General features: G+C 44.9%; 1 protein-coding gene across 1 annotated transcript in view; it reads left to right on the top strand.

Annotated features, from left to right (window-relative positions):
• Window positions 1–23,993, top strand: part of GRIN2A (glutamate ionotropic receptor NMDA type subunit 2A) — a 445,041-nt gene that overhangs the window by 369,438 nt on the left and 51,610 nt on the right. The window contains exon 11 of the mRNA XM_018041005.1: window positions 937–1,097. Within this exon, the coding sequence (XP_017896494.1) occupies window positions 937–1,097 (161 nt within the window). The remainder of the gene's footprint in view (window positions 1–936; window positions 1,098–23,993) is intronic.

The following is a 23,993-nucleotide window of genomic DNA, read 5'->3' as shown; positions in this document are numbered from 1 at the left end:
CCCATAAAGAAAAACCAAATGACAGATTAACTGGAGAAAAACATGTATACCTCCTGTATATATGGGAGATACCCAAGAAAACTGAGTAACTCCCTAAAATAGCCCAAACCACCAGCTTAAATTCTATCCTCAGCTGAAGACGTAAGAAAGATGCAGGGCAGTGAGGGTTGGGGATGTGTGGCAGGGGGGAAGGAAGGTCAGTTCCAGGAGGTGACCAGGAAAGGCGCAGTAAGCAAGGGTACAGTCGTGATGCAGATTTAAGTCACTGCCTTCTCCACTGATAAGAGTTTTAGAGATTTAGTCATCATCCTCTTCCAGGTTACGGAGAGGAAGACACCCTTATAAATGTAAGATTTTTGCTTCTTCCAAAAAGGTTAACTTGGACTCAGTTTTCGGAGTTTCTCTCGTGTCTGCTCTATCTTAAAAAAAAAAAAAATAACCAGCCCCCCAAAAATCCGTATGCCAGAGAGGTATATTTGGGGATGGCAAAGTCTGCTCCCCTTCATCATCTTCTGATGGAATGTATTGGAAGGAATTGTAAATGGAGCCCAGAGATGGGAGTGATTGGTGAGGATCTCAGAAAATGTCACTGTAAAGCTGATGAATGAACTAACGTCACACATTACCTCCAGCTCAACTGGCATTTCCCGGGTTCTCCCTGTGTCCCTCCCACTAGGCCAGTCTCTCTAAAATTCCATCCAACAGGCATCTATTGCACACCCAGCCGGGCCCTGTGGTGGGCTCCAGGGAACAGTGAGGAACAAGACAGACTCTGTTTCTGACTTCCTGGAGCTCCCAGACAACTGGAAGGTGTGATTGAGCAGAAAGGAAGCTCAAAAATGGCTAACGCGTGCCAGTGTTTGACTCCTGACACGTGGCAGAGGATGGCTGACTCTTCTTTCTCCTCCTGCTCTCTCTCTCTCTGTCTCTCTGCAGTTTCAGAGACCTCACGACTATTCCCCGCCCTTTCGATTTGGCACGGTGCCCAACGGCAGTACGGAGAGAAACATCCGGAACAACTACCCCTACATGCACCAGTACATGACCAAGTTTAATCAGAAGGGAGTCGAGGACGCCTTGGTCAGCTTGAAAACAGGGTAAGGATGGTTTTTCTTTTGCTCTGCAGGCCTGCCCGCCCACACGCCTTACAGATAATGACTGCGCGCCTTGGTGCTTATCTGCTTCCCTGTTGTACTTTCTCAAGAGCTGGAGGTCAAGGAAGCCCCCTGCTGAGGGCTGCTTTTTGTTAATCTGATGAGAATCCAAGCCTTCCTTCTGAGTTGTGCTAAGCAAAAAGCAAATCCAGGACACTTTGAAATGCAGAGAACCAGTGGGATCTCTTAAACTGATAAAGAAGTTGGCCCAACTCAGTGGGATTATTTTAGCCATAGGAAGATCTAAGGAGGTGGAATTTATATCAAGTGGTGAAAACAAAGTGCTATCAATTTTTATCTGATTTTAGGTAGGAGTTTATGAGGTGTAGCCTTCTGTAGAAGAGTGTCACATTGAGGAAGGAGAAGGAAATAGGGAGAGAAAAGCAGTGAGAACTCAGTCTCTAGACGTACAGTGAATATTCTCATCTACCTGTTGGCATTGTGGAAGCTAGCAGATGCGAAATAACTGAGGCTCTAAACAGAAGACCTGTTTTATGACCTCAGACAATTAATCAATTGCCCTCAGTCTCATACGTGAAGTGGGAATAATGGTAAGACCTAATTCTTAGGGGTTTTATGAGGATTAAGAGCAAATGTACTGTAAAGCATTTCAGATAGTGCCTGGCACTGAAACGGGACCTAATTGCTAGTGTTATTTAGTGTAAAGGTTAAATTCTATTCCGCGGACTCTTCAACTTTTTGAAAAGTCAGTGATGTGTGAAATGTGTTTTTGAAAGGGTTCCATTAAACATAATTTTGTTTTAAATGGTGGGATTGTTTAAAGAGGAAATTTTTGCTTATCCAGAAAATTAACTTACATGTACCCTCTCAGCTGTCAGGAATTCTGACACGTAAAACGGGCTGCAGTGTATTCTCCTTGCGGATTAACACACAGCCTCTTTGCCTTGGCTGTTCTGCCAGGCATTGAGAAGGTCTTGCTGCTGCTTTTTCTCTGGTGGGGCGGAGGGACCCCTCTGCATCATGCCCAGATCTCGGCATCATTTCCAGGAAATGAGGCCAATGGCATTTTGTCTTTCAGTCTCCTTAGGGATTTCTTGGTATCTCAACAGGGGCTGGGAGAGCATTTGTTTAGAAGTCGAGCCTGTTACTTATCCAAAACTCATTCACACCCTGTTAATGACTTTTAAAAATCTTACTGAAAGGCATAACAAAAGTTCAGAAAATGTACAAGTGTTAAATATGCAGCTTGATGACTCTGCCCAGCTGACCTAACCACCCAGATCCTTCAGCTCTCCCATCTCCCACCTCCTCTCCCTCCTCCAGTCAGTAACTTTTCTTGCCTGTTCACTCGATGCCAGCCCCTGTATGCCAGCTGTTGTCCTGAACTACAGTACTTTTCAAGGTACTGGCCAGTAAGATTAGAAACGTTTTCTTTATTTTTTATGCTTGTTTTTTATGCATTATTTGCGTGAAAAGTATTATAAACCTATTACAGTACAGTACTATATAGCCAATTGAGTTAGCTGGGGAATAAGCTAACTTTGTTGGACTTACAAACAAATTGGCCTTAACTGAACTCACTCTCAGAATGGAACCTGTTCGTACGTAGGGGACTTACTGTGCTGTCTTCCGTCTGCCATCCTCACTTCTAAAACCGTAGATTCTTTTGCCCTGTTATTCTAACGTATAACAAAATCACGTTTTCTTTCTGGATTGCCCTTTTTCTGGCTCACCATTCTGTTAGTGGGGTCACTGTATGTCTCTCTGGCTCTTTCAGTCTTGTTGCTATGCAGAATTTTTGGTGTGGGGACATACCACAACGTGCACATCTCTGCTAACCGTGATGGATGCTGGGGTGGTGTTCCACGTGGGGCTATTATGAGTCAAGCTCCTTAGGGCTTTTTCCTACATGTCTTCTGTTGCACAAGTGGATACATTTTCCTTGTTATATACCTAACATTGGAATTGCCAAACTATAGAATGTGGGAAGTTCACTTTTGGTAGATATCAGAAAAGACAATTTTTTGATGACTTTCCAGCTTAGCCATAGACATGAGTTTTTATTTGTTTGTTTCCACTGTGGTATTTTCATCAATATATACTGTTATTCTGAACAGACCATGAGGATAAATGTCAGGACAATAGTTAGAAACAATGGTTGAAGGCTGACTGGTCTTCTCTTCATCTATCTGTTACCCAGAGGACAAAATAGGGTTTTTTTTCTTTTTCTTTTTCAATTTTTTTTAAAATAATGCAAACAAAAAAGAGTAGAGATATGCAAACCATCCCTGGCCATAAATTGTATGAATTGTTCTCAGGAAGCCATATAATGATTATAACATCCATCTTAGCAAACTTGGGCAGATGGTGAGTTTACTCTGCGTTCAATCTCCAGAGAGGAGAAAGCATGACATTGTTACTTTAAACTCAGAAACGAGAGCTGAAGGGGTGTGCCTTTTTTATTTTAAAGAAATAACTACACACACTGTTATAGGTGAGGGCACTCCCACTTATACTTGGAGATTCTGTCTCAGTGGAGTTAATATTAGGGGAAATCACTTATATGTTTAACAGGCTTCTCAGATAATTATTTAAATCAAATTTTGAATAGTTAGTTCATTTACACAATTCAAAAATAAAAAATTAAACAGTGGAGAGCCTTCCTTCCACAATGTGCCTTTTTTGCCTAGTACCCTCTGCGCATGCGTGCTAAGTTGCTTCAGTCACGTGACTCCTTGCGACTCCATGGACTGTGACCCACCGGGCTCCTCTGTCCATGGGATTCCCCAGTCAAGAATACTGGAGTGGGTTACGATTTCCTCCTCCAGGGGATCTTCCTGACCCATGGATCAAACCCACGTCTCCTACATCTCCTGCGTTGGCAGGCATGTTCTTTAGCGCTATACCGTCACCTGGGAAGCCCCAGTACCCTTTACCCTTACCCAGTAATCACCTTTACTGCTTTTCCTGTGTATCCTTCCAGATCTTTCTCTATCAAAGCATAAACAGCTGCAGAGACTTTTTTTTTCTACAAAATTATAGTCTTTTTCATTGTGTGAGTGTACCATATGGTATTTCATCAGTCCCCTACTGATGGATATTTAGGATATCATTTTTTTGTTGTTGAAAACAATACTGCAGTGAATATGCTTACATGTGTGTCACATACATCCATTGTAGGAGAAATTTCTCAGATTGCTGGGTGAAAGACTACACACATAGCTGTGATTCTGACAAACATTGACAAATTTCCCTCCCAAGGAAATTCACCTTTACCCCCTGCTGTATAAACATACCTGTCTCCTCAAAGTCTTTGTCAACACAGCATGTCATCAGTCTTTGAAAATTTTGCAAAGATAATAGGTGAAATATGTGCCAACATTTAAATTGCACCATTTTTATTATCCATAACATTTTTTGGCCAAATATAATTAAAAGCCTTCTGCAATTGCTTTTTTGAAAACATTCATTATTTTTTTCTCTTGTTTTGATTATCTTTTCTTATTAATTTATCTATTAGAGAAATGAGCCCTTTATTTGTGGTATGATTACAAATGTTTGTCCCAGTTTTCTGTTGTTGTTACTTTATCTTTTGAGCTTGCAGATATTTTTTTGCCTGTGGAGATTAATATTTTGTATAGTCACTGATTTTGAGTTGTCATTCAAAGCTCCTTTTCATTCAGATATAAAATAGTTTTAACCTCTTCTATTTTGGTTGCATTTTTAATATTTGGAATTTTTCTTGGGCTGAAGTATGAGAGGACCTTCCCTGGTGGCTCAGATGGTAAACAAACTACCTGCAATGCAGGAGACCTGGGTTCAATCCCTGGGTCAGGAAGATCCCCTGGAGAAGGGAGGTGGGTATCCACTCTAGTGTTCTTTCCTGGAGAATACCACGGATAGAGGAACCTGGCAGGCTGCAGTCCTTGGGGTCACAAAGATGACTGCAACTCCTCAGATTATTATGAGAACTAAATCTGAGAACTGCCATCACCAAACTGCACCAAGGTCTGACAGCTTCTGTGTATTGATTGTGTCTGCTCATCCCATCACGAGACTTGTCTTTCTGGTGTCCACTTCTCCACACCGAGTTGCCTTTTCCCTTTCCCATCCCATTTTCTTTTAAAATTTTTCATTTTGAAATACATTACTTTAAAACAGGAAATGTATTATGAAATTATTTTATAAGAGTAAATATCATGAGGATATACAGTTTAAGGAATAATAAACTCCTCATGTAATAATGATAATAATAAACCCCAGCTTTAAAAAAATAGACATTCCCTTCCTTCACTATGTATAGCATCTCTAGAAGTTTCTCTTCTCAAAGAGTACAGGGAGGTGCCCTATGTGCTTCTGGATTGTTGGATTTCAGGATATTCCCTTTATGCTACCCCCAATATGCTAGAATCCGGTGAGGCTTGGCTTAGAAAACCCAGAGCAAGTAACTCAGCTGTTGGGTCCCACCCCTCCACTCACAAGTCTCACTGACATCTGTGCTTTAGTGATTATAAGTACATATACAGCAGGGTCAATGAAACGGGGAGGCTCCTTTATGAACTGTAACTTACTAGAAGAGTCTGGAACACAAGAGGGACTTTGGATTATGGTTAAACAAGAGTCCCAGCTCAGTCTGAGTCTGGGCTCTATCATTAGCGAGCTGTGACCTTGGACAAGTCATGTCACGTCCCGGAGCCTCAATTTCCACATCTCAAGAGTAAAAGGGCTGGGTTCTTCAGTCTCTGAAATAATTCTGAGATTCTTTTACTTGTGTCAGCAACTTGAATACTTCTTTAGCACTTTCCAAAATGCTAAATCCAGACAAACCACAATTATAAACGGCTGTCAGTTTTGCAGAAAGGATTTAGAATAACTCTTCACAGCTGGGTGTCTCCAACCCTTGCCAGGGAACCAACTCTACCTAAATCAAATGTGTGTCTGTGCTAGCCGCTCAGTCGTGTCCAACTCTTTGCAATCCCATGGACGGTAGCCCCTGAGGCTCCTCTGTCCTCCTCTGACTTCTCCAGGCAGGAATACTGGAGTGGGTTGCTATTTGCCTTCTCCAGGGGATCTTCCCAGCCCAGGGATCGAATCCGGATCTCTTGCATTGCAGGCACATTCTTTACTGGCTGAGCAACCAGGGAGGCCCACCTGAATCGAATGGTTCCTTGTGAAAATGCAAGGTTTGGGACTAACGCAAGACCTTCTCTTTAGTGGTAGAGATTTTGGATTTGCATTTTAACAAGCATCCTGCTGCTCCAAGGTGATTTTGATACAAGGTAAAATCTGAGAACTACTGTTTGCAAGTTCAATAAATACATTACGCACATAAAGAGTAGGCCAGCTAATCTAAACATGTAGCCTGTCTTCACAATCCAGAATCACTTTAAGAGTCTTGGGGCACAGAAACTTGAAACTAAGTTGTTGTGTCATTTGAAACTAAGTTTTTTAAGTGTCATGGTTTATTGAAATGTATAATAAATGGAGATAAAACATCCCAGAAAATATCAAGCAAATCAGTGAGAAAATAGGGTTGATCTGCAGACATTGACAGATTGGGTTTTCAGGAACAGCTCTGTTCTGATATGTGGGGGTCGCCTGAACCAAAGGTGGATGAGCATTTCATGACCCTGGGTTTCCAGGCCAATAGGGCCTGAATCAGTTGTTGTTTAATCACTAAGTCATGTCCAACTCTTTTGTGACCCCGTAGACTGTAGCCCGCCAGGCTCCTCTGTCCTTGGAACTCTCCAGGCAAGAATACTGGAATGGGTTGCCATTTTCTCCTCTGGAATCTTCCCAACCCACACCCGTGTTTCCCACATTGGCAGGCAGATTCTTTACTCCTGAGCCACCTGGGAAGCCCACCTGAATCAGTAGGGATGCTAATAAAAATGGGAATTCCTGAGCCCTACTAAGCCAACAGAACCTGAATCTCTGGAATTTGGAGATTCAAATTCCACATCTGCATTCAAATTCCAGATCCCGTGCTTGGGAATCTGCACGCTTTAACAAGTTCTTCAGGTGACTCTGATGTACAGTAATCAAATGTGGGGCCCATGTGCTTTAGAAGAGGGAGCTGAGGCTGAAATGAGTGGAGACAGATTTAGGTTTATAAACGTTCAGTCATCAGAAGCCAATGTACTCCAAGTGGTTTTGGCAAGTAGGCAAAACTGCAAGCATAGCACTTACGCCAGATTTAAATTAAACAATCTACATTCTTACGACTCTGAAGAGCCTAATATTTGAAGACATAGTGGGATGGTTTATGTTTTCTTATCTTAACCGACTTTCATGTCCAATTATGCGTATATAAATTTATGGAAAAGTCCCAGTTTCCTTTAGAAGCATCAGTCAGGCCTCCTCCCCAGTCCCTTTGCTGATTTCATTTCCAGTCCGACAATGTTGGGAAGCAGACATGCATCTTTTGGCTTCTCTTACACTGAGTAGTTTGGAAGAAGGATTGGAAAGACCCAAACTGTGAGGTGTCCGTATACTAAAAGCCAGAGGGTGGCCACATCTCTTTGCAAGCATCAGCAGCGTTTTCATAGGAAAGGCAAACATTGCGTCCCTGTGCTAGGGCCAGCACCTCCAAGCCTGTGGGCGTCAGGAGCCCGTGTTTTTATTGGCACTGCTGGTGACTCAGGTACAGGCAGTCCCTGGGCTGTGCAAGGTTAATTCATTGAGTCCTGAGAACTGCTGTTCTGTCTGGAGTGGACAGGACCGAGAAGAGGAAGGGTTCAGAAAGAACAGAGGCATGGAGGAACACACGTTTAGGTTTGCATGAGGTAAGCTGAAAGTGCCTTTGGGACAACATCATGATATTTCATCTTTGCATTGATTGAAACCCAGCAATCTGTGAGATGTGGCTCCAAGCAATTCACGTGCATAATCTTGTTTCATCCTCAGAAGATGCCAGTGAGCTGGGTACCATTACTGCCATTACTGGGTACCATTACTACTGTTACTCAGGGGTACTATTATTCCTCTGAGCGGGTACTACTATTGCTATGAGCTGGTAGTCTTACTGCTAGGAGCTGGTACTCTTACTGTTATGAGCTGGGTACTCTCACTCCTATGAGCTGAGTACTGTTGCTCCTGTGAGTTGGGTACTCTTACTGCTATGAGCTGAGTACTATTATTCCTATGAGCTGGGTACTTAAAGAGATGAAGAACCTAAGGCTCTACAAGGTTAACGAATTACCCAACAGGCTAGTTAACTAAGTACTTCACACTGTAGAGTTATTGACTGTAGGAGTTAGGCTTGCTCCCCGACTTGTCAATGCCAGCGAGGCAATTGGATATATGAGATTAGAGTTGAAAGGAAAATTGAAGACCAAAGTTCTGTATTATATTATTGTGGAGGAAGAAATGTGCCTCCTTTCTAGATTCTTGTGGCTAATCTAAGAACTAAATTGACATGAGACAGATTAACAGGAGAAAGTCAGACGGAAGTTTAATAGCATGTAAACCCTGATGCTGAGAAAGATTGAGGGTGGGAGGAGAAGGGGACGACAGAGGATAAGATGGTGGGATGGCATCATTGGCTCAATGGACATGAGTTTAAGTCGACTCCGGGAGTTGGTGATGGACAGGGAGGTCTGGCATGCTGCAGTCCATGGGGTCTCAAAGAGTCGGACACGACTGAGCAACTGAACTGAACTGAACTGAAACCTTGGAGAGAGCTGGGAAAACCAAGTAACTCACCAAAATGGCCAAACACTCACCTTAAATACCATTTTCAGCTAAAGACAAAAGAAGGTGTTGAGGGTAGTGGTTTGAAACTTGAAGGGTAGGAAGGCAATGGCCACGGAGATAAGAAAGCAAGTGTTTGATAAATAAGTGTTTGCTGGGCCAGCAGAATCAATGGAGTACACTCTCACCTCTAGGCCCAGCCTAGAATTTCCCTGACCACGCTTAGCCCATGTCCTCTGCAGACGTCTCTGCTGATAGCTATAATCTGGGACAGGCCCTCCGGCTTTCTCTTAGGCAGTTAGGAGGAACGTCACAGTTTCTTCCTGAGTCTTTTGGGCCTTGATTGTTCCAGCTTGAAATGATCTACATGCCAAAGAGATATTTTGGAGTGGTAAATTTTGCTCCCCTACAGAATACTGGAGAAGACTCTTGAGAGTCCCTTGGACAGCAAGGAGATCAAACTAGTCAGTCCTGGAGGAAATCCGCCCTGAATACTCACTGGAAGAACCCATGCTGAAGCTGAAGCTCCAATACTTTGGCCACCAGATACTAAGAGCAGATTAACTGGAAAAGACCCTGATGCTGGGAAGGACTGAGGGCAGGAGGAGTGGGGGCAACAGCAGATGAGTTGGTTGGATGGCATCACCGACTTAATGGACATGAACTTGGGCAAACTGCCGGAGATGGTGAGAGACAGGAAGGCCTGGCATGCTACAGCCCATGGGCTCACAAAGAGTCCGATGCAACTTAGTGACTGAACAGTAGCAACAACACGATATGTGTATGTACATATATTTAATATGATGTATAATATGCAGATACTATATAACATATATGTGTCAGGTGGCAATCTGAGAGTTGATGAGATCCCAGCATCCTCCTTTCCATCTCAGAAGAAACTGGTCCCGAGATCCTCAAATTGCCAGGGCAAAAGTAGACCAGGAAGGCATGAGTGTGCTCACTGATGCGGAGTTGCCGTGCAGGGCAAGTTCTTTTAAGGGTGTCATCTGAGCATATTTTATTAGCTATATTTTACCAGTCAAGCAGAATCCCACTCAGAGGGTTCCTTTCCAGCTGCTGAGCTCGAAAACAGGCATAGATCTCGGGTTTGGTGAGCTGTTCTCCTAAATGAAATAGCACAGTCTCCAGAGAAAATCGGATCGACAGTGACCTGGTTTCTGAGGTCCACCCCCACACGGCAAATAAAGCTCAAAAATAATTGCTACCACATCAGAGAGTTAGCAATTTTACCCTTGATAAAAACTCAAGAAAGCAGAGAAATCTTTTTTGTTCTTGAAATTATCTCTTGTTAAACTCCATTAAAACTTTATTAAGGGACATTCACTACCACCCATAAAGTATTAAAAAAATTTTTAATGGGGGAAGAGTTGAATAAAATGGGATCCGAATTCTGTAAATTCAGAGAAGAGAAAGAGGCAGAAAGGAGACTAAAATGAAATACATCAAACATTATGAGAGATATTGTAGTTGATGAAGATTGTGGGCTTTCTATCCTCTTTTACTTAACACATTTTTCTGCAACAAAAGTGTTACTTGTAGTAAGAAGGAAACAGTGTTTTCCTGAACATAATTATTCAGTTCTTGCATTTCCTTCGGGCATTTGTCCACAGGATCATAGTTTATATACATTGAACCGGTGTCCTTGCAAACCTGGTTGGCTTTTCTCAGTTGAATCTATACAGTTTTGTGGGACAATTATCACATTTAACGAGGAGGTGCTATTTTACTGAGTTAGAAAAAGATTAATTAATTGAACTTTTACTGCTGTGTGTTTTCATCATACGCTGTCTGGCACTGGAGGGCCCTCCAAGAAAACAGTTATTTCAGAGAGCTGGCTGATGCTGTTACTGTACCAGTTTGTTCAGACTGCCATTCTACATCATGTCTCAGACTTCTGTGCTGTGAACAACATTGTTTTTCTTGGCTGTAAGGTGCTTTTATCTCATGGACAACAAGTCCTGTAATTCCTCATAGTGCTCTTTTTGCTTGGGCTTCTACATAACTCAAAGCTTAATTTATGATCTTCCGTTAGCAACTGCAGAGAGCTTATGGCGTGAATATCTGCTTTCTGACTTTCCCTAAGGCCTTACCTGCTTTTCCATCTCAGAATTCAGTTCACTCAAATTGCTTTCTCCATATGCTGAAAACTTCTTCTACTGCAGTTTGAATAACCTGCCTGAATTGTTTTGGAAACCAAGCAAGGTATTTCCAACTAAAGGATATTATTTACCTGTGTGCCAGGTACCGTTCTGAATGCATTGCCTGACGTGTCTTATTTAAACCTCCTAACAACCCTGGGAGGCAACAATGATCACGATTTGCATTTACAATCGAGGAAGTAGGCACCAGGAAGGTTAAAGAGCTTATCTGCGGTCACACTTGCTCCAGAGCCCACGCTTTGAGTCATGACTTAAAACACTAAATATGAACATTTCTAGAACAGTGCACAATTAGCCTGTTTCTGATTGCTCACTGTTATAAAAACTCAGAACTAATTTTGTCCATGCTTTAAAATGTCTCTTCCTCTCTTTGAAAGTGTTAGTGCTGCTTTTAAAATGGTCAATATTTCTCCTTCCATTGAAATGGAGAAAAGAAATGAGCTCACAGAGAAAAGCCAGCTGAGCAAAGGATGTGTTCCTTATATTGGGAGCCATGTGGTTAGGAAATTCTTCCTGGGGTGACTGAATGAGCAGGAGCTTCCTGGCAGATTCCATCTCCTTATCTCCTTAGGGATCACCTCTCCTGATTGGTTGCCAAATTCACACAGTTGAGTTACCAAACTCAAACTTCAGATATGACATCTCATTTCATACTGATTCAGCTCTACCAAACAGGAGTTCTCTCCATTTTGCGGAAGGTGAAATTGAGGCTCAAGGAGCAGAAGCAACTTGTCCGAAAGTTAAGTGAGCGACAGCGCTGGCACTCAGACTCAGCCCAGCATCTCCTTTTATCCTTGATGTCCACCTCTCTGCTTGTCCTGGCAAGTGAACGATTCCGGGAAGTGCTGAACCTCACTTTTGTCATGAGGTATGGGGCCTAGGACCAGAGAAGCTGATGCTCCTGCCCATCAGGGGCTCAGATTTGGAAAATCTTGGTAGTATGCTTCCTTTCTCTCCACTGTGAACAAGCTCCCACTGACCCAGGTGCTAAAATGGTCTCCACATTAACGCATCAGCTCTGGGTGTCCTCTTGCTCTTTCTAGCAGGAGTGGGAGGACATGTGAGTTTTCCAGCTGCCAGGTTAGTTCTTAGCACAGGTCGGAGGATGCTGTCCACACCCCGTGGTGAGTGCCTGGGGCCCAGACAGTGGCCACTACCCTCCTTCCATCGAGAGAAATGCAGATTGAGGAGCAATAGAAACTTGGGCACCGCTCCTCGGGTTTCCCTACGGTGGCAGTTCCCTAGCATTGCTGTAATAAATAACCACAAACTTGGGGGCTTGAAACAACAGAGACATAATCTCTTCCAGCTCTTGAGTCCACAAGTCTAAAAGCCAAGTGTCCGCAAGGTCACACTCCCTCCAAAGACCCTGGGGGAGAATTGTCCTTGTCTCTTCTCATTTCTGGTGGCTCTTCACTTGGGCACCGTCATTCAGATCTCTGCTTCTGTCTCCATGTGACCTGGTTCCTCCGTGTGACCTCCATGTGTCTCCTCTTTTTATGAGGGATGCTTCTAAGTCATCAGATTTACGGCCCACCTAAACCCAGGATGATTTTGTCTGGAGAGCCTTAACAAATTACATCTACAAAGACGCGACTTCCCAGTAAGGTTGCATTCTGAGGTTCTGATGGATGTGAATTTGGGGGAGGGACACTGTTCAACCCACCACACTCACCTAGGCACCAGTGTGGTTTTCCCAACAGCATCCTCTGTTGGTGTCTGACATGAGCAGTGCCACAGAAGGCTCTTGTCTGGGGTCTGGGGTCTGCGGGGGAGGCCTCCATCCAGTATGTGCTTGGGAGTGTCACTTGATGACGCTCAGTGGAGAAGGGTACAGTACGGGTTCTTACATGTAAACTACCCCGCCCCTGGGCGATGCGATTATTATGTTGGCTAGTTTCCATCCCTGCTTCCTCATCTCAAATGCTTAGCTGTTCTCTCTCTCTGCCAGACGCTCTTATAAGCACTTACCTATAATTCTTCATTTAATTTCACAGCCGCCCCACGAGGGTTGGCATATCCAATCTGCACTGGGTGCACAGAGAAACGATCGTCAGGCATGGGAGGGGGAGAAATGTTTCCCGACTCTTCTAGTGTTTTCCTGGCTGGTCAAAGAATTAAATTGAGGTGAGACAGGTTAGCGGGAGACAGTCAAATAAAATTTTAATAATGTGTACATGGGAGAGACCCAGGAGAACTGGCTAACTCACCCAAAGGGCCCAAGCCTCACCTACCATCCTCAGCAAAAGACAAAAGAGGATGTTGGAGGCGGGCGGGTTGGGGCTTCCCAGGAGAGGAAGGCAAATGACATGGAGATGGAAAAGCAGATGTTTGGGAAATAAATTTGCCGGGCCACGGTAGACGGTGGGACACACCGATCTTTAACCCCTGTTCTGTTTCCCCAAACAGAGTAAACCCATGTTCTTTGCAGACAGCTCTGGTGGTAGCTCTATTCTGGGAACAAGCCCTTCATTTAAATTCTTCAGGCAGTTAAGCAAGGAGGTAAAAAGAAACATCTCCTGAGTCTCTTGTTTCTTAAAAATAATCAGCCTAACTTAGTCCACATGCCAAAGAGACACCATTTGGGATGGCAAATTTGGCTCCCCTGCACTGCTTGTGGGCTTCCCAAGTGGCTTAGAGGTAAAGACTCCACCTTCAGTGCAGGAGACGCAGGTTCAGTCCCTGGGTCAGGAAGATTGCCCAGAGAAGGACATGGCAACCCACTCCTAAATTTTTAAGGAAATTTAAACAATCTGTCTGAGCCTTTTTCCCACATCTTCCAAATCCTGGAGGAAATAGCTACCCACTCCAGTATTCTTGCCTGGGAAATCTCATGGGCAGAGGAGCCTGGCAAGCGACAGTCCACAGGGTCGCAAAGAGTCGGACACAACTGAGTGGATGAGCGTGTATGCCCACACTGCCGTGCACAGCTTAAGTCTCTTGCTGGTGAGCTTCAGAGATGGGATTTGAAGTGGCTCCAGCATCTCTGCTGTTAATCACTCTGCTCTATCACTCTCACAAAAGAAGATATCCTTGCTGGTAAAACATGCAGATAAATAAGCATCCATTTGACTGTGTCCCAATTCCAAACCACCCCCACTCCCTGCAGGTAAGCAGTGTGCTGTCTTTGATATACATGCCATTTCTCCCAGACCTTTGTCAGATGCATTTGCAAATATTTATGTGTTCACATATAATTATAAAATTTTATTTTGTGGGGTGCTTTCAAACTCTGTGAAGTAAGGCACAGTTTGGTTTTTCAGTTAATAATGTGTTTTGAAGTGCCTTCCATGTCCATAGGTGTCTCTTGCCTTCATTCTCTTTGATGGCTAGAAAGAATTCCATGGTTTGCATATAGCACAGTTTATTATATTAGTTCCTCTGGGGGGCTCTTGGTACTATGGTCATGTTAACATCCATGATGAGGTGTCTGGTTGCTTTGGCAAGTCATTCTTTAGGAATGATCTTAAGAAGTATGATTTCTGGGTCAGAGTATTTATACTTTCTAGAAAAGGTTAGTCTTATTCAGCTGATTGATTGACTTATTTATTTTCTGAATGACCCCATGATTCAGAGCATTGACCTTGAATTGAGGAATACCTAGCTTTATTTTCTTACTCTGCTAATTACCAGCTGTGTGACTTCTGGAAATTTAAATAACCTCTCTGAGGCTATTTCCCACAGCTTCCAAATCCTGGAGGAAATAGCTACCCACTCCAGTATTCTTGTCTGGAAAATCCCATGGACTTAGGTACCTGGTGATCTACAGTCTGTCCTTTGGATCACAAAGAGTCAGACAGGATTGAACACGCACATTCAGAACACTTTTGAGGACTGAATGAATTGATTTAGGGAAAATCCCAGCACTGTATCAGGCGCATAATAGGCTTTCATTGATTCTTTCCCCAGTCTCTCACTGTCATATATTTTCTGGCCTTTGAGAGTCCCTGTCTTTCAGTCCTGGTATGTGACAAGTTCAGCAGGATCACCATCTTTACCAGGAGTGTGTGGTGATGCTTAAGAGCCAAGCATCCTGGACTCGAATTCCCTCTCTGCTGAAGGTCAGCTGTGGGACTTTAGACAAGCTAATTAACTTCATAGACCTCAGGGTTTTTGTTTATAAAATAATGCTAACTATGATTCCTTCACCTAAGAACCATACCTTAGGAACCTGCACTTAGAACCATTGTAAGGATTAAATGAGACAGGCAGGCAGAGAGCAGTGTCTGACACACAGTAAACATTCAGGAAAAGTCTGTAACAGAAAACATTCTTTGTAATATGAGCGTTTTAAATACTGTGCTGTGCACCGTGGAACTTTTGCAGTAGTTGGGTTACTCTGATCCCAACCCTTGAAGAATATCTACTAAGAAACTCCATAAAAGACTGACGTGTCGGCAGGAATCAATACTTTTCCTGGTCAGAGCATGAGCGGTAGCATGAAGAAGGAATAGCATTTGCATAGCGCTTTATAATCCCTCAAGCAAGTTTACAGTCATTCCTTCCTTCAACCAGAGTACAACCACCAGAAGAGACAGTTTTCCTTCTGGTCAGATGGGGAAGTCAAGGCTTAGGTCTGAGCACAGACTCACCCAACGCCCCACAGTGGTGCTTCTCTGACTCCATACCCAACCTGAGGACAGGCGCTCTGATTCCAGAAGCCAGTGACAGCCTGGCCCTGAAGGCACATTGCATTGGCAGGTGGTAGACGGGTCTGGAAGCTCTGATGCTGTGGGACACCCAGGGCAGAGACCTCCTCTGGGCTTTGGTTTTCTCTCCTGAAAAATTAGAAAGCTGCAGTACATGATCTATCAATATCTTGGATAAGGTTAGTTTGTTAAAATTCAGCAGTAATGAAGAAGAGGGGGTTTGATGTATCATTTTAACCTTGTCCTGTTTGTGAGGTTGTTAGTAGGCAAACTGTTTGCCCTGCTTCCTTTCCGCTGTTTCTCCCTTTCTCCACTCTCTCTCCCAAGACTCTTGAGAGTCCCTTGGACTGCAAGGAGATCCAACCAGTCCATCCTAAACGAGATCAGTCCTGAGTGTTCATTGGAAGGACTGATGTTGAAGCTGAAACTTTAGTACTTCGGTCACCTCATGCAAAGAGTTGACTCATTGGAAAAGACCCTGATGCTGGGAAAGATTGAGGGCGGGAGGAGAAGGGGATGACAGAGGATGAGATGGTTGGATGGCATCATTGACTCTGTGGAGATGAGTTTGAGTCAACTCCGGGAGTTGGTGATGGGCAGCGAGGTCTGGCATGCTGTGGTCCATGGGGCAAAGAGTCAGACACGCCTGAGCGACTGGACTGAGCTGAACTCCCTCCTCCTCTTTCTCCCCTCCTCCTTTCCTTCCCTCCTCGTTTGCTCCCTTCCTTCTTCTTTCTCTCTCTTTCCCCTCTCTTGGCCTCCCTCTCCCTCCCTCTCGGCTCTGAGTCTCTTTCTGTAGGCCTGACTCCCTCTTTTCACTCTCTCCCTGTCTGTCTTAACCCCTCTCTCCTCCTCTCTCCCTCCCTCCCGCTCTTTGTTGTTCTTTCCTGCCTTCTTCTCTTCCTGTCTTCCCATTTTCCTTGGTGCCTGCTTCCATCTGTATTTTCCCCCTCTCTTGTTTTCTCCCTCCTTCTCTGCCTCTCTCTGTCTCAGTCTTACAATACTGCTCAGAATGTTCTCTGTTAAAAAATAAATAGTCACCATCCATCTTTTTTACCCAATTCACAGTGAATATTACTGTGAAGAATTAATCAACACAAATTAAACTGACAGCAGCAAAAAGCACACAGGGTGAAATTTGTTATTGACTGCAAATCCATAAATGACTCAAATCTTCTTGGCCAACTTTGCTTCTCTGTGCAATTTTGACCCAGGAGAATTGGACTTGATGGCCACCATCCCCATTAGAGAAAGCTCAAGATGGCAGAAGTTATAAATTAGTAAAATTTGTTACGGTCCAAACACTGATCAATGAATCAAATCCTTGTAAAACTGCAACACAAAGGAATTGATCCCAGTGAAAATAGTTTCTAAAAAAAAAAAAATGGAAATAATTCAACTATGCTACACGAGGCATTCATCTAGGAATTAAATTAGCTTAATGGAGTTAGCTCTGAAAAATGCTTCCTTAGTGAAAAGGCATCAAGGTTGGTATAATTCTGACTTCAAAGTTTGTACACATAAACTTCAAAATGTGATTCTGGGTCATTTTCCTAAAATCTATTTCAGACCATCCCATGCTGATGGCAGGTACGGTCTCTGTATGTATTGAGTGTCCCTTGCCCAAGCAGACACTTCCAAAGGCTGTCATGCATCAAGGGTACCTCTTCTTGGGCCCATGAATGTGCCTCACCCACCGATAAGGCTGAGTCTGGATGCTTTGATGGTGATTTGCACACCATGGCTTCTCTGCTCACGTATGTCACCCCTGCCCCAGCCATCCCCTGGATTTGTACCAGGAAACACAATTTCCAAAACACCTTCACTCCCAGTTTCATCCATCCTGTATCCAAGGAAACCAACCCTGCATATTCATTGGAAGGACTGATGCTGAAGCTCCAAGACTTTGGTCACCTGATGCGAAGAGCTGACTCATTGGAAAAGACCCTGATGCTGGGAAAGACTGAGGGCAGGAGGAGAAGGGGACGACAGAGGATGAGGTGGTTGGATGGCATCATGGACTCAATGGACATGAGTTTGAGCAAACTTGGGGAGATGGTGAAGGACAGGGAGGCCTGGCGTGCTGTGGTCCATGGGGTCATAAAGATTTAGACACAACTGAGCAACTAAACAAGAACTATCCAGTCCCATGAAAGAGTTGCTATTCCCCTACCTTACAGATGAGAAAACCAAAGCTCAGAGAGGTCCCATGACCAGCTCTCATCCGTAGCGCTGGCCGAGGCAGACCTGAGCCCCCTCCACTGTCCCACATTCGTCCTGCTGACCTGCCTGAACTGCTGACTGCCGTGCTCCTCTTCTAAGAAGGCTTTGATGAGCACCCCCACCCCAAAATACAACCAGTTAGCATTCAATGCCCAAGTCTCACTAACGCTTTGCACTAGACCTCCAAAACATACACGCACACAACACACGTTCTGGTTCCATTAATTCATCAGAACAAGTCAGTGTCTAAGTTAAAGACTTCTTGAATGTTAATGAATGAATAATTAACTTTAACTGTATAATTAGCCTTTAAATGTGCTAAGACCCCCCAGAGAGCCTTTGAAAACATGCACAAGGAGATGATGAGCTAAAACCGGAAACTTTTGATGAGGAAATGTCAAGCCCCTTGACAATACAAGCCCCTTTCCCCAAAGGAGCCATGCGGTGACTGGAGGCCACAGTCTTGCATTTTGCAAGGGGAAGTCTGCTTGGGTGGCAGACAGTCTTAGGGCCGGGAGTGAACGTTCAGGCCATCATGTAGCTACAAGAGAGACCCGCTGAAGTAACAGGGTCAGATCTACACACTGGAGGAAGCCGCAGCAGCTCCGCAAAGCTGTCGAAAATGCAGCAGGAAGCCGCTGGGTGAAAGTAGCATGGGACCCATGTGAGAGTCTTCCTCTGCTCTTTGCAAATCTGCAGGGAGGAGGTCTTATTTCCCCCTCTCGTTCAGAGTCACTGTCATTTTTAATCATTTGCTTTCCTTGAGGACCGTGGGTGACGGGAGAGGATGACAGCACCCACACAGCCTCGGTGATGCCTGGTGGGGGGTGGGGATGTCCCACAGCCAGCACCGCACAGCATGACTCTTCAGGCTCTGGTTGTGTCCCAGCCCTCGCACTGGTGAGCTGAGGCGTCGGTTCATTTGTCACAAATGTTTGCAGAAGAGCTCACCCTTCTGTAGGGAGCAGAGGTGGGCCTGGCAGGCACTCTGTCCCCATCATCATTCTCAGACGGGATCTTTGAGCCTCCCCCGCCCCTAAGTGGGAGAAGCACTGAGCCAGTGACAGCCGTGTGGATTGGCAGGAGCTGGGATGGCAGGGCCGCAGACATCTCCGCTTTAAAAGCAAGAAAAGAAAAGCTTCCCTGGTAGCTTGGTGGTAAAGAATCTGCCTGCCAACACAGAAGACTCAGGTTTGATCCCTTGTCCGGGAAGATCCCACATGCTGCGGAACAACTAAGCTCATGCGCTCTAGAACCGGGAGCCGCAACTTCTGAACCCACGTGGCGCAACTGCAGAAACCCGCATGCCCTAGCCCCTGTGCTCTGCAAGGAGAGAAGCCACTGCAATGAGAAGCCCGTGTACCACAGCAGAGTAGCTCCCGCTCGCCGGAACCAGAGCAAAGCCTGCGCAGCAACAAAGACCCACCACAAAAATAAGTAAATGAGTAAATTAAGAGAAAACAAGCAAGGGAAGAAAAAACCAAGCAGAAAAACATGACCAGCTCCTCCCTGTGAGGCCTGAGGCTTCCAGCCACGGCTCTGCGTTCTGAGGGGCTCTTCTGCCAGTGCCCGCCTCTAATGTCCGTGTTGTTTCATCCCCAGAGCTGCCAGTTACCACCGTGCAGCCTAACATGCCTCTCTCTCGCCCGCCGTCGCAGCTCCAATCCCCCCAGAGCTTTTGGTCTCAGTTGGGCTTCTCTTTCTGACGCTCCACCCTCAACAGGAACCTATGGCCATCTATGCCTAAACGACTCCCATACGAGTAGGGTTATGATGTGTTGGGGGCAAGAGATGTCTCCTCTGGAAGTGACTCCAGACCTCACATGGCTGAGCATCTCCTGGGAAAGAGACAGACGAAACTGAACAGCCCACCAGATCTTTTAAAACCCGGACTCTGGTCTCATCCTTTCCCTTTTTTCATCACGGTGGGCTTCACATCGAGCTGTAACCCCCAGCCTGAATTTCATAAGTAAGAGAGCTGTTTCCACTTACTCCGCAGTCTATGGATAATGTGGTCCCAGTGGTTATGTCTGTGGCCTTTGTCTTCAGGCTGTGTTAAGCCCAAGTGCCATCTGACACTTACATAAGCTGGCCTGCCATGTCCCTCACTTTACCTTTCAGGGCCTCCATTTCCTCATTCCACAGGGATGGCAGGCGTGCATCCTGCTTTACTCAGTTAGAAGAAGTAAGTGAAACAAGAGAATGTCTATAAAGTATTCAGGACCAGGTTTGTCCTGCACAATGCATGAGCGTTGTAAGCCCCTCTGCTGGAAAATCTGAGTGCAGAGGGATCCACCAGTGTTGGCCCTGCACGCACAACTCCTTACATAACCTCCCTTTATTCCCAGTGGCCTTCGGAGGGCAGCTCGTGTCTGCCCCGCTTTACAGGGAGAAGAAGAAGGCTGAAAAACACAGGGGCCTTGTTCAAAGGCTTTGACCACAAAGCCCGAGCTGGAGGACGTCAGCGAGTTTTACATCTTTTCTTTTTAACAACGGGAACATTTTCCCTTCAGTGGGAAGGAGATCAAAGGCACAGGTCTCTGAGTTGGAGCCAGGAGAGGCAGGGCCCCACCTCCCCTGCCCACTGGGAGCCACTTCTGCAGCCCCCGACCACGTGTGGCCATTTATACTGGAATCTGATTTAATGAAACAAAATAAAATGGACACCTCGGGTCCTCAGTTGCAGTAACCGCATATGAAGTGCTCGATAGTCATAACACAGATTTGGAGTATTTCCATCACTGCAGAAAGTTCTGGACAGTGCTGCTATAGAGAGTGTGTGTGCAGTAAGTCCCCTACGTACAATTGAGTTCCATTCTGAGAGTGCGTTCATAAGTCCAATTTGCTCCTGAGTCCAACAGAGTTAGCTTAGGCACCCAACTAACATGTCAGCTATATTGTACTGTACTATAATAGGTTTATAATACTATTCATGCAAATAATACTTTAAAAAACAGGCACAAGAAATAGAGAAAGCATTTTTAATGTTACAGTACCTTGAAAAGTACAGTAGTTCAATACACCAGGGCTGGCATACAGGGGCTGGCATGGAGCGAACAGGCAAGAAGAGTCGCTGACTGGAGGGGAGAAAGGAGGTGGGAGATGGCAGAGCTGAACGATATTCAGCAATAGGAGATGGAGGGTAAGCTGCTGTTTCACTCATGCTTAACATTGATGGAATGCATGTTAGCATCTTTGAAAGTTCGTACTTGAAGGTTCCTTTGGAGGGAACTTCCTGTACAAAGTTTGGAGATACTGCTGGTGAGCTTCAGGCAGTGTTTCATTGCTGTTCAGTCACTAAGTTGTGTCCTACATTTTGTGACCCCGTGGACTGTAGCATGCCAGACCTCTCTGTCCCTCACCATCTCCCGGAGTTCACCCAAGTTCATGTCCATTGAGTCGGTGATGCCATCCAACCATCTCATCCTCTGCTGCCCCCTTCTCCTCCTGCTCTCAATCTTTCCCAGCATCAGCGTCTTTTCCAATGAGTCAGCTTTTCCCATCAGGTGTCCAAAGTACTGGAGGTTCAGCTTCAGCATCAGTCCTTCCAGTGAATATTCAGCATCAATTTCCCTTAGAACTGACTGGTTTGATCTCCTTGCTGTCTAGGGGACTCTCAGGCTTTCTCCAGCACTACAGTTCCTTAGCCTCTTGAAATCTCATCTGCTCATAAACAACACAAGAAAATAAAATAAATAATAATGAATCTCCCTGCTGGGCACTTGTGAGGCCCCACTGGGACAATGCTTGTAAAATGACTGTGTGTTTTTGTCAAGCGTTGTACAAACAGTGGCCATGTCTATCGGGGGTTCTGTGTACGCCCTCAGACCTTCTTGAACATGCAGGTATCTGTGGCCAATGCATTTAGATTCTAGCTCTCTAGAATCCTCCATGAGGGACAGAAATCAAAGTCACATAGCCCTGTGCTTTCCTTCACATGTTGTCCTCACTTTGGTTCTGACATGGCCCTGAGACCTCTGAGGCTACTGGTGCCAGTCCACCCAGAGGTGCCCACGTGTGATCACTTTGCTCAGAATTAACTGTGTCTTTTGCAGGTGTCCTCCCTCTGACTTGATGATATCTTGCTTTTGCAAGCTTTGTTTTCCAAGTAAACTTCCCCTTTTTCTTTGCACTTATCCAGCTGTTTTTTTGCTCAGCTCAAGACTTGTCATGAAATATGGTAATGATTTGCAGAAATCTGTGCCTCTCCATAAAATACAAATTTAAACAGCTCTTGGACAGCTCTCATACGGGGGCCAGGTACAGATTTAATTTCCATTCCAGAAATGTTTCAGCATGTGGTCGGTTAGCAGGATGGGGAGGACTTTCACCCCATGAATACCAACAAATGGCCTTAATATATGAATACCCTTGTACACACCTAGGCATTTATTTGTGTTTGCTTTTTGAGGAACTGAGGTCAGAGAGATGGGTGGGTCTTAGAAAGTTTCAATAAAACCCAGGTTCTTAGCATCCCCATGGCAACATAAAGTGTTGGAGTTGCAAGCACTCCACCTTCATTAAGACGATACATGCCATCTGTTTGTCCCAAAGACCCCAGGACACATGTTATCCTAAGTCTCAGTTTCCCTATTCAGAGTGACAGAGATGACTCAGGTTTCAGAATTGTAGAATTCCACAGTTCCACAGGACCACAATGTCAACCTCATCTCACAGATGACAAACCAGCAGTGCAAAAGAAGGAAGTGACTTTCCTGAGGTGATGCTGTCATCCAAATGTAGACCAAGCACATAGATCCCTTCCACCTGTTCCTCCACAGCTCCTGTCACAAGCCCTCCTGCCATCATGCACAAATCAACCTTTAACAACTACACCCCCCACCCCCACAACATCCATGGGTCTCAGAGAAACCTGTATGCAGGTCAGGAAGCAACAAGTAGAACTGGACATGGAACAACAGACTGGTTCAACATTGGGAAACGAGTACATCAAAGCTTTATATTGTCACCCTGCTTATTTAACTTCTATGCAGAGTACATCATGCAATATGCTGGGTTGGATGAAGGACAAGCTGGAATCAAGATTGCCGGGAGAAATATCAATAACCTCAGATAAACAGATGACACCACCCTTATGGCAGAAAGTGAAGAGGAACTAAAGAGCCTCTTGAGAAAGGTGAAAGAGGAGAGTGAAAAAGTTGGCTTAAATCTCAACATTCAGAAAACTAAGATCATGGCACCTGGTTCCATCAATTCATGCAAATATATGGGGAAACAGTGGAAACAGAGGCAGACTTTATTTTCTTGGGCTCCAAAATCACTGCAGATGGTGCCTGCAGCCATGAAATTAAAAGACACTTACTCCTTGGAAGAAAAGCCATGACAAAGCTAGACAGATATTAAAAAGCAGAGACATTACTTTTCTGACAAAGGTCCATATAGTCAAAACTATGGTTTTCCCTGTAGTCATGTGTGGATGTGAGAGTTGGACTGTATGGTCCACGTTCTGAACCATAAAGAAGGCTGAGCAGTGAAGAATTGATGCTTTCAAACTGTGGTGTTGGCGAACTCTTGAGAGTGAGTCCCTTGGACTGCAAGGAGATCAAACCAGTCCATCCTAAAGGAAATCAGTCCTGAATATTCATTGGAAGGACTGATCCTGAAGCTGAAGCTCCAATACTCTGGCCACCTGATGGGAGAAGCCAACTCATTAGAAAAGACTCTGATGCTGGGAAAGATTGAGGGCAGGAGGAGAAGGGGGCGACAGAGGATGAGATGGTTGGATGGCATCACTGACTCAATGGACATGAGTTTGAGCAGACTCTGGGAGATGGTGGACAGGGAGACCTGCCGTGCAGTCCATGGGGTCACAAAGAGTCGGACGCAACCGAGCGCCTGAACCACAGTAGCATTGCTGGCTCTCCAGAAAGGCTGCTTCCTCTTGGTTTGTCGGCTGTGTTCATCATCACCGTTGACGACACCCAGTTTTTCCCACTCTTCCGCTTGGATCATCTGATGCCCTTTTAATAGTTTCAGAGTATAACACCGAGTCTCCAACCCTACAGCCCTGAGATGAAAGCTTCAGAGTCTGTTAGTGAGACACGTCCTGTAGTTTGGCCCCATCTCTAGCCATTAAAGAAACAAACAAATTAAAATGAAGAACATAGCTGCAA

This window comes from Capra hircus, chromosome 25 (genome assembly GCF_001704415.2).
Source record: "Capra hircus breed San Clemente chromosome 25, ASM170441v1, whole genome shotgun sequence".
Classification (NCBI taxonomy): Eukaryota; Metazoa; Chordata; class Mammalia; order Artiodactyla; family Bovidae; genus Capra; species Capra hircus.
The sequence above is the reverse complement of the archived record's forward strand: the minus strand, read 5'-3'. Positions and strand labels throughout refer to the sequence as shown.